This window comes from Peromyscus leucopus, chromosome 1, assembly GCF_004664715.2.
Source record: "Peromyscus leucopus breed LL Stock chromosome 1, UCI_PerLeu_2.1, whole genome shotgun sequence".
In the NCBI taxonomy this organism is placed as follows: domain Eukaryota; kingdom Metazoa; phylum Chordata; class Mammalia; order Rodentia; family Cricetidae; genus Peromyscus; species Peromyscus leucopus.
The window spans coordinates 108,589,427-108,608,376 of record NC_051063.1 but is presented as its reverse complement, the minus strand read 5'-3'; the positions used below and the strand labels follow the sequence as shown (position 1 = coordinate 108,608,376).

Genomic DNA, 18,950 nt, shown 5'->3' with positions numbered 1-18,950 from the left:
TTGGTGGGTTTCTTAGTCATTGGCGGTTGCTATAGAGGAGGGGTGTATATACATGCTGACTGCTACTTGTTTTTCAGTTCTGAAATTCAGGAAATGCCTTATAAGGAAGCATCACGTGAGCATCTTCTTGCATGGGACTATGTGATGGAGGGTATCAGGTAGCAGAACAGAACATGCGAGAGGAACTTGTTTAGGCCTCTCTCTTCCCTTTCCTTATAAACCAATGATCTCATCTGGAGACTTCCAACCTCATGACCGCCTCCGAATCTAATTATTTCCCAAATACCATCAACACAGCAATGGTGTGAAGGAGGGGTATGGAGAAAGTGGGGAGGGATGCAAAGCACCTTCAAGTCATAGCCATGGGTAAGAAAAAGAGCAGGTGTGTGGAAGCGATGTGTTTTCTCCTGCTTGTCCTGCACGCATGATCACAGAGCCATGCACAGGAACAGCCTCTGGAGCAATCTCTCTATCCTCTGTCAAGAGCCCTAGGTTGCTGCCTGCTTCCATGGAGCAGTCTTTCCCATCTTGTCATCTTTTACCCAACCTCTTCTCCTTCCGCTAAATGCCAATTTAAGTGCGAACTCTGCCTGACCTCCTATCTGTTCAGAAACGTAAATATTTACTGAATTGCTATGGTAAGAGGGAAAGGCAGGCTCTCCCTGCCTCTGCCCTGCTGGGGGGCATCTGGGTCGGTAGGGAACAGTGTTCTCAGGAACTTGCATGCAGCTACTGTTTTCCTCCTGAAGCTGTTGCGCTCACCCAGAAGAGACCCTGGTGGGGAGTGTTATCACCCACTGGTTTAGCAGCCCCCATAGCACATGTTTCTGTGAGGTGTCCCCACTTCAATTGTAGCTGACATCTAGTTGAAGCCTTCTCAATTATGTCTTTTAAAATGGCGTTTCTGAAGTTAATAGTTAACACATCTCGAGCATTAATTGTGTGCCGCGGGCATGTATTGACACATTTCATCCCCAGAACAGCCGAAAGAGGCTTTGCTGGGAAGGAAACTGAAGCATAGATAGGTTAAGTATCTTGCCTAAAGCCACCCAGCTGGTCAGTGCAGGGAGACAGACTTTCGAGACAGGCTGACTCCTACATTTAAAAGGATACGTATAAGCAGTGCCTCTAATTTAGTTTTTATATTCAACTAGTTTAGTTGTTACATATTCGACCAAAGCAAACCCCCAAAAGCTTGTTAGGGTCACAGCAATGAAGTAAGGGCCAAACAGTTCTCTATTCGCCGATTTATGCAGTGAACCTCTGCAAGCCTCACGGATGCCAGGCCTGCCTTCAGGAGGAGATGTAGACTCAAAAGTGTAGCTAGGTTTCTGCATGTATAGGGAAGGAACAACATGCCCAGCGAGGTGGGGATGCACACTGCACAAGGACGTGAAAGTGGTTCTGGGGATGGAATGACATGGTCCCAATCTATAAGTTCATTTTGGTCAAGAAGCTAGAATTGGTCCTATCAGCTAGGCAGGGATGCAAAGGGCACACGAGCAGATAGATGGCATGACCTGGGCTTTGGAAATTCAACCAGCACAGCCGGCCCAGGAAGGCAAAACCATCCACCAAACCATGTGCCAGATTCACTTCTCTGGATCATAACCCTGCCTCTAGCAGAGCTGTGTGACCTTGGACAGGAGAATTACCCTTCTAGACTGAAATCTGCAGATAGTCCTACGACCTCCATAGCAGGACTGGCAAGGCAATCTGACATTGTCACTTAAGACAGCAGGTAAATTAAGCACCCAGCAAATATTGGCTTCCACTACAAATACATTTGCTGCTGCTGGTGCTAATTTGGTGTGAATATGAGGTGTGTTAGTGATGCTTGTTCATGATGGCTAACCCTTATCATGTGCGTGTTCACATCAGCAACACTTCTATCACTCTGGGGCTGGAAAAGCCACAAGGGACAGTTGCTGCAGCTTCTATAAATCCTCACCCAAATTAAACTAGAACAGTGCTGTGGGTCAAAAGCCATTATTGGGTCATAATATCAATTTAAAGAGTTATAATCAGCCTTTCTTTAAAAATTAAAGATTGGTGGGCTGAAGAGATGGCTCAGCAGTTAAAAGTGCCTCTTTTCTTCCCTCCCCCCCAACACAATCCATGTCAGGTAGCTCACAATTGCCTCTAACTCCAGTCCTAGGGAAATTAGACACCCTCTCCTGGCCTCCACAACCACACACACACACACACACACACACACACACACACACACACAATGTAAAAATAAATCTTTTTAAAAACTATTAGATTAACATGGGCTCTATGGGCAAGCATTAGCTGCCATGCAGTAACTTTTATAGATTTTTCTGCTCCCAGTAACATACTCCATAAATATACTCACTTGCCAATGTATAGATGGGATGCATGGCAAGATGGTTTTTAAACTAAGGATTACAGTCAAGGAATTGTAAAGGCCTTGGGAGAGAAGGTGTGAATGATCGCAGGTCTTCCCTGTGGCCTTGATTCTCAGACCCTCAGAACATGGTCTTGGCAGTGAGAACTGGGAGGCTGAGCATCAAGACAGTAGAATTCAAGGGTTGGAGAGATGGCAGAATATACTCCTGGAATCCCCCTGTGGGGATTCAATGCCATCTCCTGGCTTCTGCAGGCACCAGACATGTGTGTGGTACACATATATACATTTGGGGAAAACATCTATATACATAAAATAAAAATAAATAAATGTTTTTTAAAAGTTAGCAGAATTCAGAGCCTAGATTTGGGCCTTAGTCATATGAATTGATTCTTGTGTGTCCTAGGTCAAACTGCTGCCCAATTATCAAAGACGTTCTGAGAATTAAGACCCCACTAAATCCATTCCATCTTAACTGCATCTAGGTACAGCTTTGGGCTCTGTAGTAATACCAACTTTGCGACTACTGACTCATGATATATGCCGTTGTAGGAAACTGGCTGGTTCAGGATCCATGAGAACAGTCACACTGTATGCTCCATGGCTTCTATGCAACACCAATAAAATCACAAATGTTGATGCTTTGAACAGTACAGAAAAACATGTCAGGGGAAGTCTATATAGTAAACACTCAGGATCCATAATACATCCAAAGACATCGAGTGCTTACTCCAGACCATATCCTTGCAAAGTGATTGTGGTGTCCAGCTTAAGGTACAGGGTTGAACTTAATGGGTCTTTAAGAAAGTAAACAGAATCTTGCACTGGAGCAGAGCTCAGAGCTACCCTGGAAAGTGATTTTGACGTCTTAGGAAGGAAGATCTGATGCAGATGCCAATGACCACAAGTAGACCTGCTAGTCTTCACATCAAATCTGGTCTACCACTGGGTTTGGTTTGGCCTGCAGCATATTTGAAATAAAAAATAAAGGATTACATCTTTAAATTACATATTATATTTCAGAATCTAAATTCCAACCTCATCTTAAAATTTCACAAAGAGCCCCCAACTGCATCATGGGCAGACACTAAGCGCCACTCTTACTGGTGGAGTCTGACTAGGCACCAAGACCCCTGCGTGCCTTCCATTTATCATGGAGCTCCTGCTCTGCTATTTCTCCAACAAAACAGTGAAGAAGGAAATGTTTTGTACACCCATGTTGTTGTGACAAATGGAACAGAACTCAGGTTTTAGGCTTCAAGAGAGACAAGTTGTCTCATTGATTGTTTGAATGATACACTGCTTTTCTGGACTGAACTCCTGGCCCATTCAGGGGTGGGGAGAGGTTGTGCCCGTGACCCAAAGCTAAAGGAAGACTCTAGAAGGAGAAATGAAAATGTCATTCAGTTAAAAGCTCCCAGGCCATCAGTCTAGAGCAAGTCTAGAAGCCACTGCCCTTCTGTAGCCAGAATGGTGAGTCACTGAGAAAACAGATAACAACAGATACTGGCGAGGACATGGACAGGGGGAAACCCTGATATACTCCTGGTGAGGATGTAAAGTCAGCCAGTACTTAAATCAATATGGAGGTTGTTACTGGAGACAGTAATGATGTCTGCAGACCTACAGTGATCTCATGAGATAACTGAAGAAATACTTACTTCCCGGCCTGGCTATCGTCAGTCATTTCTCAGGTTCCCAAAGAACCTCTAAGTTCAGGGTTAGTCCCTCTCACCAATGAGATATGGTGGAAATAACATGGATGCAGCTCCTGCCTCCAACCATCACTAGGTACCAGCAACCTCTGGTCTTTGTTGGTAGCCCCATTGATCTCCAGCCCTAGAGAAGAGCATGGGGCAGCATCCCCAGTTAGGCACAGTAACAGAAAGAGAAAGAATTGTTCATGAGAGGCACTGAGTGCCAGTACCCTACGCTGCTGACTGCAGGTTAGTGATGGAGCCTGCCCACACCTCAGCAGCCTGGTTCTTGACTCACTTTGCTCCAAGAGTGAGTTGGGTCCAGGATAGCCCCTGCCATTGCCTCTCCCAACCCAAATCTAGGGCTCATCATTTCATTGGTTTTTCCCCCACTGCAGAACGCTCGGCCCTGAGTACGGCAAGGGCCCAATTCGTGGATGTGGAAGAGTGTGGGCCAGAGGCCATGGACGTGAAGGAGAGGAAGCCCTACCGCTCGTTGACTCGGCGCCGCGATGCTGAGCGCCGCTACACCAGCTCCTCGGCAGACAGCGAGGAGGGCAAGGCCCCACAGAAGTCCTACAGCTCCAGTGAGACCCTGAAGGCCTATGACCAAGATGCCCGCCTAGCCTATGGCAGCCGCGTCAAGGACATGGTACCACAGGAGGCCGAGGAGTTCTGCCGCACAGGTGAGTGCCCACGGAAGTGTGAAATGAGCCCAAATGTATACAGGTGTGCGCCCGCGTGAACAGGCAGGCGAGCTGGACAGGGAGGAGGTGACTCTAGAAAAAATCCAAGTTCCTGCTGTTTTGGCCCCTGGATCTGCTGAGGGCCTGCTCTATAGTTCATTGCTAGAACAGACATGTTCTGGCCCAGCTGCCTAGCTGGCGAAGTGGCTGGAGGCTGGGCTCCAGCACCGGCCTGGAGTCAAGCTCTTCTGCTAACCCCGGCCTTGTGTTAGATGGCCATGAGCAGTCTCCCTATTGCAGTGACTGGTAAGGGAGGCCTCAGCGGGATGGCACCTTTAAGCAATGATAACAGAGGTAAGCACTAAGTAAATGCTAGTGCTTAGTTTGGGGACTTCTTCATTCAACAAGCATATCTTAGCATCTTCCTCATCCAGCTGCATGACCTTGAGAGAAAAGCGGCTGCCAAGATGGTGAGACCAGAACGCTCAGTGATTTGGAAGACATCCTGGGGTCAGACTCTCCTTCCCTCACTTCTTCCATACAGTCCTCACCAAAGTCTAGCCACCTTTTCCCAGAATACCTTTCAGCCAACCCCTTTTCTCCCTTTGCTCTGCCACTGCCCAGTCCTGGATCTTGTTGTATGTCCCAGAAGACTGACCTCAATGACCAGCCACTGCCAGAGCTGCCCATTCAGGCCATTCTCTTCCACATGCCACAGGGAAGCTTGGGCATGACTCCATGTACTATTGACTCCTGATACTAGGAGACCTTCCTCAGTTTCCTCCTCATCTTCCTAGAATTTTCTGTCTCTTGCCTCTCCATCACATCGCCACACCCCACCATCCGTGGGCTAGCCCATCTGAACTATTGCTGCATCTTGCAAGGATGATCACTTCCTACTGTGGTACCTCCAGGGTGCCTGTTGTTCTGCTCCATGCCTCTGTGGGTCCTGGTAGGTGACCATCTTCCCTCACAATGGCAGCAGTTCCCTGGGATTCTGCCCTGTGCTTCCCCCCTTCACAGAGAGCATCAGCCATGCAGCAGGTTGTGTGATGTAGATACATTTTAGCAATGCTGTTTAATCCTCACAACAACCCCAAATTGATTCATGTATCCAAGATCAAACAAGTAAGGGGAGCATGCAGGCATACGCTCATACCCCTTACACACACACACACACACACACACACACACACACACACACACACACACGCACGCACACACCTCTATGGCCTCATTTCCTCTCCCTCCCACAGGCCTGGATCCACATGAAAGCTGCTCCCCTAGCAAGGCTGCCTCTCAGGCTTGAAAAATGACGGCTCCACAGCTCATCCCTGGCTCGTGATTAAGAGCTCAAGCTTTGGCATCAGACAGATCTGGATTTGAATTCTGGCTCTGAGGCTGTGACAGCCCTGGGCATCCTCACCTGTGCAGAGGGATAATGGCACCTAATGGTAGGGTGCTCGTGAGGATTAGTGAGGACTGTAAACAATATCCTTGCCACCGGAGGCTGGTGATGCTTTATAAATGCCACCGACTCCTCATTGTCACCTCCGAGCCTCCGTGAAGGGAAGAGACTAAATACCTCCAAGCTTCCCTCCAACACTGCCCAGCCTATGCTTGACAGGACTCAGTGAGCCAGCGGCTCAGATGTGAGCCAGCAGCTCAGATGCAAGCCCAGCCCATCAGGCTCAGGAAAGGAGCCTCCCTGGTCCTTGTGAAGAACAATTCGCATCCTCGAGCGTGTGCGTTGCCATTTGCTAACTTGCCGTCCAGGATCTTAAAAGACTGTTTGAAGGACCAAGGCCCAGGCTGTCCCCCAACTGAAGGAAGCTCGCTCAGGTGACCACCAGCCCAAGGTTATAGTTAGATGCTGAGGGAGGTTAGGATGGCAATCCACATTTTGGGCTCCTCGAGAAAGAGGTCAAAGGTCACAAAACAGACCATGTGCTGAAATAAATCTCCCACCTCATGCAGGGCCCCGTTGGCTCACCAGGATCCCTGAACTCTAGGAGTTGGCCTTTACCCTGCTTTCCTCCTGTCTCAGGATGCCTCAGCTCACGGGTATTGATGCCAATTCTGTCCGCTTAAAAGGGAAGGGAGAGCAAGCCACGTGGAAATCAATGTGGCTCAGGCTGTTTATGGCAAATAAATTTGAGTTTTCACTTAGTATAGCAGTTATTCTTTATAACGTGAGTGGCCTCTCTTGAGAGGAGTAGCCCAGGCCCAGTAAAGCGCAGACATGGGCTGGGTGGATACAGCACAGGCCTGGAGTGCATACAGCAGCCAGGACCTGGAGTGTGCCGAGACCCACAAAGGGCATAGGAGGCCTGGGGCTCCAATGCACACTTTGTTCTTTCTTAGAAGGAGAAAAAATAGGAGAGAAGAGTGGAGTATGACACACAAGGGTGAGATTCAGAGTGTGCAACATCTGGTCTGGCCCACCCCACCCCCCAGCCAACCAGAACACTTGCCTGGCCACTGAGCAGAGCCCAGAGGTCCCTGAGGCACAGGGCCTGCTGACATGAAACTATTTGTCTGGCAGCTGGATCTAGGGGAGATAATGGAAAGGGGTGGGAGAGAAGTGGCTGGAATGGCCAGGGCAAAGCACAGGAGCAACTAAGGGTGCCGGGTACTGAGCACATTATTTACCCACGAGTATGGAAGGGTTTCACGACTCTAACCTCAAATCGTGGCTGTGTCAGACTCTGAACTCTTTCCCAGTCCAGGCTCCTCTGGCCTAGCCAGAAAAGAGCTCCTGGTCCCAGAGACATATATAGGGCTCATCCAAGAAGTTTCTGCTCTGTTCTGGACTTACTGGCAAGTCCTATCTGAGAGAGAAGACAGAAACTTCAACGTAATTTAACAGACATATTAAACTGAGTGCCTTCACTATACTGGCTTCGGCTGGAGATGCAGAGATTTGGAAATAAACAAGACGTACAGTCTCAGCCTGTGTAGAAGCCACCTTCAGCAGAAGTGGCAGACAGCTCTCCCATCTAACGGTACTCCCAGAGGCAAGGCATCTCCAGAGGGAACTGGGAGAATAAGTTTTATGCACAAGTATAGGTAGATAATAGGGAGCTTTCACAGAGGAAGGCAGTTTGAATCAGCTTGGATGCACAGCGCTTGGCTGGGGAAGGAGGGGCAGAAAGAGCCCTACAGTCGGAGGAAGTGGGTGGAGCCCTTACAATCAGTTTAAAGTGCAGCAGTGAATCCAGGGTTAAGAAGCTTCTGATTTGGAAAACTCACCTCTCACCCTCACTGTAATTATCTCCTTTCTTCCCAGGCACCAATTTCACCCTGCGTGAGCTGGGTCTCGGGGAGATGACTCCCCCTCATGGGACCCTCTACCGGACAGACATTGGCCTCCCACACTGCGGCTATTCCATGGGGGCCAGCTCTGATGCAGACCTGGAAGCAGACACTGTGCTGTCCCCTGAACACCCAGTGCGCCTGTGGGGCCGGAGTACTCGGTCAGGGCGCAGCTCCTGCCTGTCCAGCCGGGCCAACTCCAACCTCACGCTCACGGACACAGAGCATGAGAACACAGAGACCGGTGAGTGCCTCACCTGGCCTGTTGGTTACGGGGATTGCCAGACCGTGGTTTTAATTATAATATTGATTTCTTGCTCTATCACGGGGGCTCTGGGGAAGCCGATGAAAAATTGCTTTGCCCTCAGTGGGCAAAAGTCAGAGCCTTTTGTAATGTCACATGAAATACCCACCCATCAGTGACATGTCAGAGAGGGGTCACTGCACTTTCAGTCCAGACCAGGGCAGGGCTAACGTGCTGGGTGATTGCTCACAAGGTAAGGGAGCAAGAGCTGTGGGTGCTGGTAAGCCATCCCCTGTAGAGCTGGTTCCCTGTGGAGTCCACAGTGCCCAGCTCTGTTCTTAGACACTCTAGAATCCAGTTGCCCACCCCAACCCCCAGTCCTAGGCAATCTCCAGGGACCCTATCCCGTTCTGCTGTCTTTTGTTGCTCAGAAGAAGGTCTACAGACCAAGACTGTCATACGGGAGCAGCTTGACCTTTGGGGTGTGGGGAGCTTTCGTTCAAAGGCTCCAGAGTTTCCGTTAGGAGGACTAAGTTTACATGATCATATGTACAGAGTGTCCAGTAACCCAAAAGCTTGGAGTCAGGGAATCATAGTTTTCCCAAACTAGGTCTAGTTGAATAGACATTACTTGTTGAACATTTCTAATTCCCAAATCTGAATTTTAGAAATGCTCCCTATTCCAACACAATGTTCAAAAGTTTTAGACTTCAGAGTTTCTGTTTTTAAGATTAAGGGTCTTCAACCTACAATAATATGTATTTCAAAATTACTAAAGATATAGGTTGCCAATGTTCTCTCCTCCCTCAAAATGTAAGATGGCGGACTCATAGTTTGCTTGATTTGATCATTCTACAATGTGTGCATACATCTATCAAAACATCCCACTATAACCTGTAAATGTATGCAATCACTATTTGTCAATTTAAATCAGACTTAAGAAAGTAAAAATAAATTTTAAGGTGAAAAGAAGGCCTTGTTCCATCCACATCTGCATGTCATCATGAGGAGCTGGCTCCGCAGCGCCATCCTCCAAGGCTCAGGAGTGCTATAGTCTTAGAAAAGGACAACTAGTTCACACGTGTTTTTATGCCAGAGGCATGGGAGCCTAGCTTCAGAATCTTCCTCTCCTTGTTGGCGGGGCCCCTAGGGACTCAGAATCTGCCTTGGTCCTGTGTGTGGCCTAGCTGCTGGGGAATCAGCCAGCCTGCCACAGTGTGGTTTGCCCTGCCTGGCCAGCCCCGTGGAGGGCTACACTGTGGTCCAGCACTGGGGCCTTGGAGAGACTGGCAGAGCCTAGAACAGCCCCACCTGGGGAGGCTTTTGTTTCTGAGGTGCTCGACCAGGAATCTGGGCTTTTACTCCTATTACTGACATGGTGCAACATGGGATGTTGTCAAGAAAGTCAGACCGAGAAGAGCCAGCCAGATGCCAGTGCCCCCTACTGGCTGCCAGCTCAAAGTGCAAGAACCTGGATTCCCAGCCAGCATCTGGGTCAGGATGAGGGCTGAGCCCCTTTAGTCTTTAACAAGACAGCTCCAGCTGAGCTGTACAAGATCAAAGCACAGATTAGAGATCAGGCAGCTGACCATGATAGTCAGAACCAGATAGAGGATTTCATCCCCCTAAAGAGCCAGCTGCAGAGAAATTCTAGATGTCTCTTCTGCCATCTGGGCCAATGGAGCCATTCCTAGGAGTCAGGGAGAGGCAGGACCTGGGTACTAACTTGACAAAGTCATCCTCCCCCAACTCCAGGGAGGGTCCAGTGACCTCAGCCCCTGTGGGTCTTCCCTTCCACAGTGGATAACTTGTATGCGTTCATCTCCCACCAAGGCCCCAGCTGAGCTATCAGCCCTGTCTCCCCCTTACCCATGGAACCTGTTTTAATGGAAGCTTAAGGAGGTCCAGTTGGGGGAAGAGGATGTCTATGTTCCATCACTGGTCTGGAGTGTGGCAACAGTTGAGATGCATCCTCTCTCTTGCCCTTACTTTTCTCATTTAGAGTTTAATGACGTTAGCATCTCTCTTCTTCTGAGCTCTTAAGTTAGGAGAGGGAAAGTGTTTTGTGACAATGAGGAAACACTAGATTAAACAAGCTTAAAGCAGTTTCTTTTGTACAGGACTTCTCTGAGCCTTTAAAATATTAAAATACACGTTGATGGACAAATTGCCGGCGTTTGTAGATAGCCCACATCATGGTCTTCAACCACAGAACCCTTTATTCTCAGCTCATCTGGGACAGGGCAGTGTTCTGATAGCGGCCTTTCATACCAGCTGAGCGGAGTGATGCTCAGGACTGGTAGACATGGGATTCTGGCTGTCTAATGTTGGCATGGTGAAGACGAAGGTGCATGGGCTGAAAGTCATAGGGATGCAGAGAGTTAAGCACAGCTTGATTATCAGCACCAGAGCGAACACAGCTGAGCACTTCAGCCACGGGAGCTCATCTCCGACCCTTTGAAGTCAGTTTTATTACATCCATTGCACAGAAACAAGAAACTGTAGCCACAGAGGCCAACAAATCTGTCTGGCTCATGTGCTAGATGGAATTAGAACTCGGGCCTTTTTACCAATCTAAAAATCTTAACTCCATTAGCTTTAGTTGTTCTGCTCAGTTCTCTGTGTAGCAAAACACTGGGATTGTGTGTGCTTTTGACAGCTTCTTGCTATGGTGATAAAGGATCATTTTCTGTAAAGTCATGACAGGGTAAGACACACACCGCCTCCGTGATTGTATATCCTGGAGAGCTGAATTAAGCCTCTTTTGGGGGGATAATGACATGCGTGAACCAGCAGGCAGCGGGGCCAGGAGGTTGGCTGCTGCTTCCCCAGCATAGGCATGGCTCCCCCCACCCCACCTCCCATCTCCACTCGGACCACAGAGCTCTAAGGCAGCTGTACTCAGAAGAAATGGAAAGGCAAAGGAACGGGAGGGAAGTCCAACAAAGGATCCCTGACTTCTGCATCCCTTTCAGGCCTGGACTCCCAGAGCCGACAGCTTATAGCTGTCCATACTCTGGAGCCCCGTCTCCAATGGGAAGTTGTGCCAATGGCTGTTTTATACTCTGGCCTGAATCATGATAGAGGTCGTCAGAATGGCTTGCTACTCTTCATTGATTAGGTCCGTATGACTCTTGCTCAGCTGATGGAACTGAGGCTCAGAGAGAGGAGGAGCACAGTGCTGTCTGCCTGGCTGAGCTGAGGACAGGTCCTGTCAAGAGAGTCTCCTCTTTCCAGGCTCTCCTCTTCTCCTTGCCCTTCCCATCCAACTTCCCACCACCCCATCCTCTGCTACTCCACCATCCACCCCTCTAGACCCCGCTCTCTCCATTTTTTTCTGAGGAGAGCGTGGATCTCATCAGAGGAGGAGGGATCAGTGTTCTGGACGTGTTAGTCATTCATCCCATCCCAATGATGTCATCGCTCAAGGAATAAAGGAAATCAGCACCTGCCAAGGGCCCCAGTGCACACATGTGATAGCCTCTAATCTTCAATGACACTGCAGTGACATCCCCATCTGGCAGATGGGAAAACAAACACTCCACAAACAAAAGCCAACTACCACAACAGTCGCTATCAGTGGCAAAGCTTTGTTTGGACTGCAGCTCTCTCTGGTCCCTCGCTGGCATTCATCTGAGTCATAAGAAGTTTGGGGTCTCTCGTTTGAGACCACCACCCATGTGCATCCAAGTTTTCAAAGGGACCTCCTGATAGATGTAAAGGGCAAAGCATGAGCTCCCCCTCCCCCACCCCGTGACCTCCAGCCACATGAGCCCCCCCCCAACCGCCGTGACCTCCAGCCACAGAAACATGCACTCCACTTCCACACCCGGCCTTGCGTCAGTCAATAGTAATGGTCAACAGTATTGGCAGCAGTGGGAGCTTCCGATGAGGTCACAGGGCTGCTGCGTGCAACTGTCACCAGCAATAACTTTTATGGGGTCCATTAAAGCCAATTTCTGTCCCCGAAAGTTAATGTCAGCAGCTTTTATGTCATTGCTCAACATTTGAAATAAGCACAAAATTGACCGGGTGATGCAAACACAAGCTTTCCTCCTCAAGACAGAGACAGCCTTCAGGTCCCTGCTCCTGGAGCAGGCAGCAAGCTGCAGACGGCAAGGAGGATCCAGCACGACAGACATCCAGTAGGCATCCAATAAGTGTTTTTCAGAAGGGAGAGGGTGTGACCGGGGCTCCATTCCCAACGCGGAGGCAGGGTGGCAAAAATCTCTCTGTGGAGTCACGTGACATTTGTTTGAGCTTGCTGAGTTGTCTCTGGCATGGCGGGCATTATTCTAGAATGTAGAAAGCAGTGCAGTAGTGGGGGAGGTGGGAAGTTAGCCCCCTGTGTTCTGTGTGACAGCAGAGGCATCCAACATTGGAGCTCCCCCCCCCCAAGACCTGACCTCATAGTCCGTGGCACCAAGTCTCAGCTGTGAGACCTTGAACAAGTTGGTTCACCTCTCTGAACCACAGAGCCTCCCTTTTAAAAGCCACACACTGGTGGTTATTAGAGACGGGGAAGGGGATCCTAACTGGTCACTGGCTACAAAGTTCCAGTTTGGAGAATAAGACAGTTCTGGAAATAAATCAGAGTGATGGCCATCCAGTAATGTGAGCACACTAATACCACTGAACTATGCTCTTTTAAAGGCTGCAATATTATGTTTAATCATCATAGTTAAAAACTATAAAATCTGGGGGCTGAGGAGATATCTCAGTCAGTAAAATGCTTCCTACATAAGCATGAGAGCCTGACTTCCATCATCAGAACCAAGATTTAAAAAGAATAAAAGACCAGGTGTAATGATAACCTTGTAATCCTGGTGCTGGGGTCATGGAAACAGATGGGTCCCCAGGTCTCACTGGCTAACCATTATAGCCTAATTAGTAAGCTCCAGGCCAATGATAAACCCTATCTCAAAAGAAAAAATAGTAATGATTATGATAGACAGTGCCTGAGGAACTATACTCACAGTTGACCTCTGACCTCCACATGCACATGAATACCCATAGACTCATCCAAACCCACATAAGTATATATGCACATGCGCACAGACAATTAAAAATATCAAACTTTATGCCGTCTTTGGGGTGTTGCTAGCCTGTATACCACTTGGGACGTCCCCACTCTATAAGTCCTGAGTTCAGGCATCCGATCGATCGTGCTATTTGCTTAAAGGTCCAGAGGAAGGAGCCACTCACTTTCCCTAAGTTGTAGAGGGCAGTCCTTCTCTTCACTCATGTTCTGAAGCTGGGTGTGAGGGCCTGCTAAGATCCGACCGTGCACCAGAGAGGGGTGTTCCCAGGAGAGACCACTGCAGGAGCCAGACCTGGAGGCGTGAAGAGGCCTGGGTGGCCTCTGTGCTTTCATCCCAAGTGCCAAATTAAAAATTCACTTAGAAAAGCAAATGTAGGAAAGTCAGGTTACCCCTTCCCCATATGATTACATACTCTGGCATCAAAGGGGAAATTGTGGGTTAAGCTAATGAGGCAGCAAGTCAACAGAGCAGTCGGGCATCTCCGGGGCATGTGAAGAAAGAGCTCCTTACCAACTCTGCTGGGTTTGCCCTACACCCTCCCTAGCCCCAGATCCTTAGTCGTTCTTTCCAAGATCTAGATGAAAATCTGCTAGTAAGTTTGAAATGTTCAGAGTGCTGCAACTCAACCTACTGTCCAAAGAGACAGCATCTTCCCAGACAGGGAGTTGAGCCAGACAGCTGGACTAGAGACTGAACACCCACAATGAGTGCTCTCCTACTTTGGGGGCCAGCCCACACCCCCACCTGAACATGTTTTCAGGGAGGTTGTCTCCTATTGACTTAAACCCAAGTATGTCCCATTCCATCACCATGATGTTGCTTGACCACCCCACTTCATGGTGTGTGCTGTTTTGTAGAAACAGAATGTTCAATGTTCAATGCATGAGGTCTTGGAAATAATTCTGGCTATATCTAGAACATAAATTCCCTTGTCCATGTTAGAAGCTTCCAGGAAAGCAAATGAACTTATAACCTCTCTATTATGATCAGGATATAAAAATCACACCAGGTCACTTTCAAACTGTCAAGCTAGAGAAAATTTTAAGAGAAAAGTTCAATCAGAAAGCGTCCAAGAAGACTCCATGAAGGAGGTGCTAGACCCCAAGCTTTGAGGATGGGAAGGGATTTAACAGGTAAAGAAATCGAAGGAAGGGCTTTCTGTGTGGACAAACAGTAAGAGTGTCCCCAGAGGCTGTGCTGAGTAGACTTATGTGAGCATATTTTTAGGTGGATCTGGGGATAGAGTCAGGAAGACATATAACTGAGTTCAGCACTGTTCTGAATCATCTGGAGAACACAGCAGCCATACTCTCAGTTTCAAACGAGCAAGTTTATTAAGCATGTAGCAAACAAAAGTAAAAGAACAAATAACAAGTAGCAGATAGATAACAAAACATCATAGCAGGTGCTTTTAACATCCAGCAGAGACAACCAAATAACCCGATTGAGAGAGAGCGAAAGCAAACATAGGTAACATCATCAAATGGGGTTCACAATATCCAACAGAAACCGACTGGGGAAGAATCAGTAATGCTGGATTTCCCACCCGAGAGTCTCTCCATCAGCAAGCTTCTGGCTTCTTATTACAGTCATGCACGTTTTTATATTATGGGACAAACAACAGTAATGTCTGTTGGGAGTGATTTGCCTTCTAGCTGTTCTCAAGGACGCAATGTTTTTTAACATCCTTAGGTGTTTGCTGGTTTTCCCTGCCCTTGTTCCAGAGCTAGTGGGTAGCCTGACCCAGGGCAGGGTTTTGGAGGATGCTTGATATAAACATGCTTGAGTCTGAGACAAAGGAGGACCTTCTTGATATCACAGTCCACTCTCAGCAAACCCAGACATCATCTCATGACAGTTCACTATGATAATGTATATTTTGGACTCCATGCTATTTCTTGAGCACTTACTATATTCTAGGGATGGTTTTAAGTACAGGGATTCCGTCAACCATCAAAACTGGTAAAACTACTCACCCATAAGGATATTAGATTTCAATGGGGAGAACCAAGGATGACAAGTTGAAAAACTAAACTGTATAGGGTGCTTGAGATACTAAGTGCTATGTGAACAGGTCCCGGGGTGAGGGAAGGGAATTATAATTTTAAATATGGAGGCCAGAGGAGTCTTCCTAGAGACATGACCTTGCAGCTTGGTTGTTGATTGCAGGAGTTGTGAGGACACTGGATAAAAGCCAGCCAGCAGAGGGAAGGAAGGACAGCTGCAGGGACCTCGATGTAGAATGTAAACGGCTTGTTTGAACAGCAAGGAGGCCAAAGTGATGGCCTGGGGTGGAGGGTGTGCAGGCTGTCACTAGGAGAGTCTCCGAAGATTCTGACTGAGGTCTAACCAGTGTGTGAGTGGGGTCATTTTGGATAATGTGTTGAGAGTAAGCTCCAGCAGGCAAAGGTTGAAGTGTGATGCTATGGTAAAAATTCAGGCAAGAAAAGATGCGGGGTTCTGATAGTGTATGCAAGACTTTAAGTAGCCAGGGTGGCCTCTGTGCTGAGCTTCTCTGTCCTGCTTGCCCAAGATCTTGCTAGCACCAAGGACTATCCCACCTGCTTACTCCCAGCCTGGATGCCCAGATGCTCTAGAGCAAGCGAACATCTATTTGATACTCTAATCACACAGCTACTTTGGCACAGATGCTGGATCCTTTAGCCACTGGCCCATCCTATGTTCTCTCTCTCTCTCTCTCTCTCTCTCTCTCTCTCTCTCTCTCTCTCTCTCTCTCTCTCTCCCCAAGTTTGTGGCTTTGATCTTGAACCACATCCCCAGGCTCTTCTCATCCCAGCTGCTGATCATCTTGTTTTCTGATCCTGCCGCCTCCCTCCCACCCTGGGCTTGCATTCTCTTCCCCGTGAGACATTCGGTACTAGCTTATTTTGCTAAAATCCCACAGTTCCAATCCTTCCTCTGCTCAGGGGCCTCAGACAGCATGACCAGGACCTCTCCTCCACAGCACTCCCTCCACTGTGATCTGGCAGCTGTGTTCTGAAGGCCATTAACAATGCTGTCCTTGGGAGTCCCTGGTAAGGGGACTTTGGGAAGTCCTGGCTGGAACTGGTGCTCCCAACCTCCCTCTCTCCCTCCCTCCCTCCCTCCCTCCCACCTGTAAGCTTGGTTAGCAGTGCTAATCAGGCTGTGCCCTGTTTCTGCATTGGGAAAGGAGAACGAGATGGGGAGATTCGGTCCTTGCTAAATGAAAATGGATTGCTTTCTTGAAACTCTGTTAAGACCCAGTGGGTGTGCAGAGAGGTGCAGCAAACAAGAATTGTGCTTTTAATTTGTGCCAACATGACTTTCAATTCCCATGGAAGTAATGCAATGACCAAATTCTTTCCCAAGATAGTCAAGAGGCATTTTCCTCCTCTGGTAAGCTCAGCCTTGGCCAGGGCAAGTTGGTTCCTAAGCCAGAGGTGGGAATAGAGCCTCCTGCTGAGGGGAGTGCAGTGTCAGTGTGGAGTGTAGCATCCAGAGACCAATCCGGTTTCAGGATGAAGCTATTGCCAGCCTCCTGTGACCCTAGGCCAGTTATTTCTCTTCTCTGAGCATCCGTCAGCAGTGGGGTAGCATGGGAGGAGGATGGGTGTGGGGCTTACACTCAGAATCGTAGCCACATAGCAACTGAGGAATCCTATGCAAATTACTAAGGAGAGTGAGCCTCAGTTTCCCCTTCTGCAGCCTATTACCTAAAGACAAGATGAGTATGGAAAAGTAAAAGGAGCCTATATATGAAGGGAGCAGGACACCACTTTTCAATCAGGGGTTGATAACCAATTGTGACGTAAACTCTATGTCTTAGGACCATTGGTAAAATAATAAACTTGGGAGATTCAGGAGAGAAGACATAGCACAGAGCCAGATGGATGTTGACTCTGTAAGATGCTGATTTCAGGGACTCTTTACACAAAGCCTATGCACTAGGTAACCGTGGAAAATACATCTATGGTTATATATTTCAGTTTTCCCCAAAGTTTTAAAGGACCAGTGAGGTGGCTCAGCAGGTAAATGTAGTTACCATGTTAGCCTGACCACCCCAGGTTGGTCCCTCAAACCCACAGTGGAAGGGGAGAACCAGTTCCTACCAGTCATCATCTGACCTCCACATGTGTGTGGTGGCACACATACTATGTGAATGCATGCTTGCACTCACACTCACATCACACATCACACACACACACACACACACACACACACACACACAAACTAATAAGAAATAATTTTTAAAAGATTTAAAGAAAGTGCCCAGCACATAACTGGATCCTGTAAATGTTAATTCCCTTACTTTTAAAGAACCCTTAGCTCAAAAATTCCATGATTCATTTCATAATGGGTTTAACCAAAATCTATTAGCCTACTCTTTCTCAGGCCCCCTGGTTGAGACATCTGGGCAGAGTTTCTGGCTCTGGGGTCTGTTCGGCTGGCTCACAGGCTCAAAGCTGGTATGATGCGCTGGCCCGCCTGGTCTGTGGAACCTGTCCCCCCCCCCTTGTTTCTCTCCCTCCTGTGTAAATGGATGACTAATGAGCCCAGGGGTAGCCATGGACTAGGAGGGTGGTAAGAAAAGCATCCTCCAGCAGGAAGTGCTGCCCTGGAACACCTGGGGCTGGATGAGTCATCATGTGGATTTACTCAGCCATCTGGACCACTCTGCTCAGCACAGCAGTGATGGCAGGACCTTGGGGCACGTGTTTAAGAAGACCACATGTAGCTAGCTAGCATGGCTAGTGAGTTTAGCATCTCCCAAACCCTTACCGCAATTAAATTTCACACTAATCACCCAGGTAGATGGGCCACCATGTAGAAACAGCTTTCTTTCCTCTGACCTCATTGTGGGGGAAGCATGGGGTAGGCAAAAGGTAAAGGGGGCCCAAGGGCCTCATATGGGCTTGATGCATGAAGTTTGATGTGGGGAGGATGACACTGGTTATCCCTAGGATCTCTGGAGCCAGGCTCAGGGGAAACCCAGGACCAACCTCCTTAAGTAATTTAGAGAGGATGAGGCCCTCCCCCAAACTCTTCCCACAGTGACAAAGGCAGCTGCCTCTGATAGGGAAGCAGCCTTGAAGAGAAGAGCATCCCTGGCAGTAAGGGGGTTGGGTCTGACTGCTGGCTGGATGTACTGTTTATTAAATAGCTAACGTTTGTTATGACTGAAGCTTAAGCAATAGGCCAAAGGGAAAGCCAGGCTCCCCGATGGTGAGGATAAGGCTCAATTACTACTGCCTTGCATGCAGCCTTTGTTCTGAAAGTGAAAAGAAACCAAGCAAAGTTTTACCAGGGAGAAAGTAAAGATCTCTCCTGCTTCAGATTATGACATCTAGGGAGATCTTACTCTCTAGAAGACGACAATGCCTTTGGTCATGAACTTCAAAGCAATCTGGCAGAGTAAGTCTCCAGATCTAGCTGGAACCTGTGTTCAGAATGCACTTACCTCAGAGAGTTCATCAAGAGCTTGACTCGTTGACGATCTCAGGTCCTGTCTCCTGAACTCAGACTAGAGAGTTCCCTAGTACACACAGTTTTTACAGAGCTAGTTTAGACAGTTTGCTTGTATATAGAATTTCTGCCCTCTTTTATTGATAAAAC

General features: G+C 48.2%; 1 protein-coding gene across 1 annotated transcript in view; it reads left to right on the top strand.

Annotated features, from left to right (window-relative positions):
* Tenm4 (teneurin transmembrane protein 4) overlaps positions 1-18,950 on the top strand; it is a 2,730,446-nt gene that overhangs the window by 2,347,065 nt on the left and 364,431 nt on the right. The window contains 2 exon segments of the mRNA XM_037206447.1: positions 4,467-4,754; positions 8,044-8,313. Of these exon segments, the coding sequence (XP_037062342.1) occupies positions 4,467-4,754; positions 8,044-8,313 (558 nt within the window).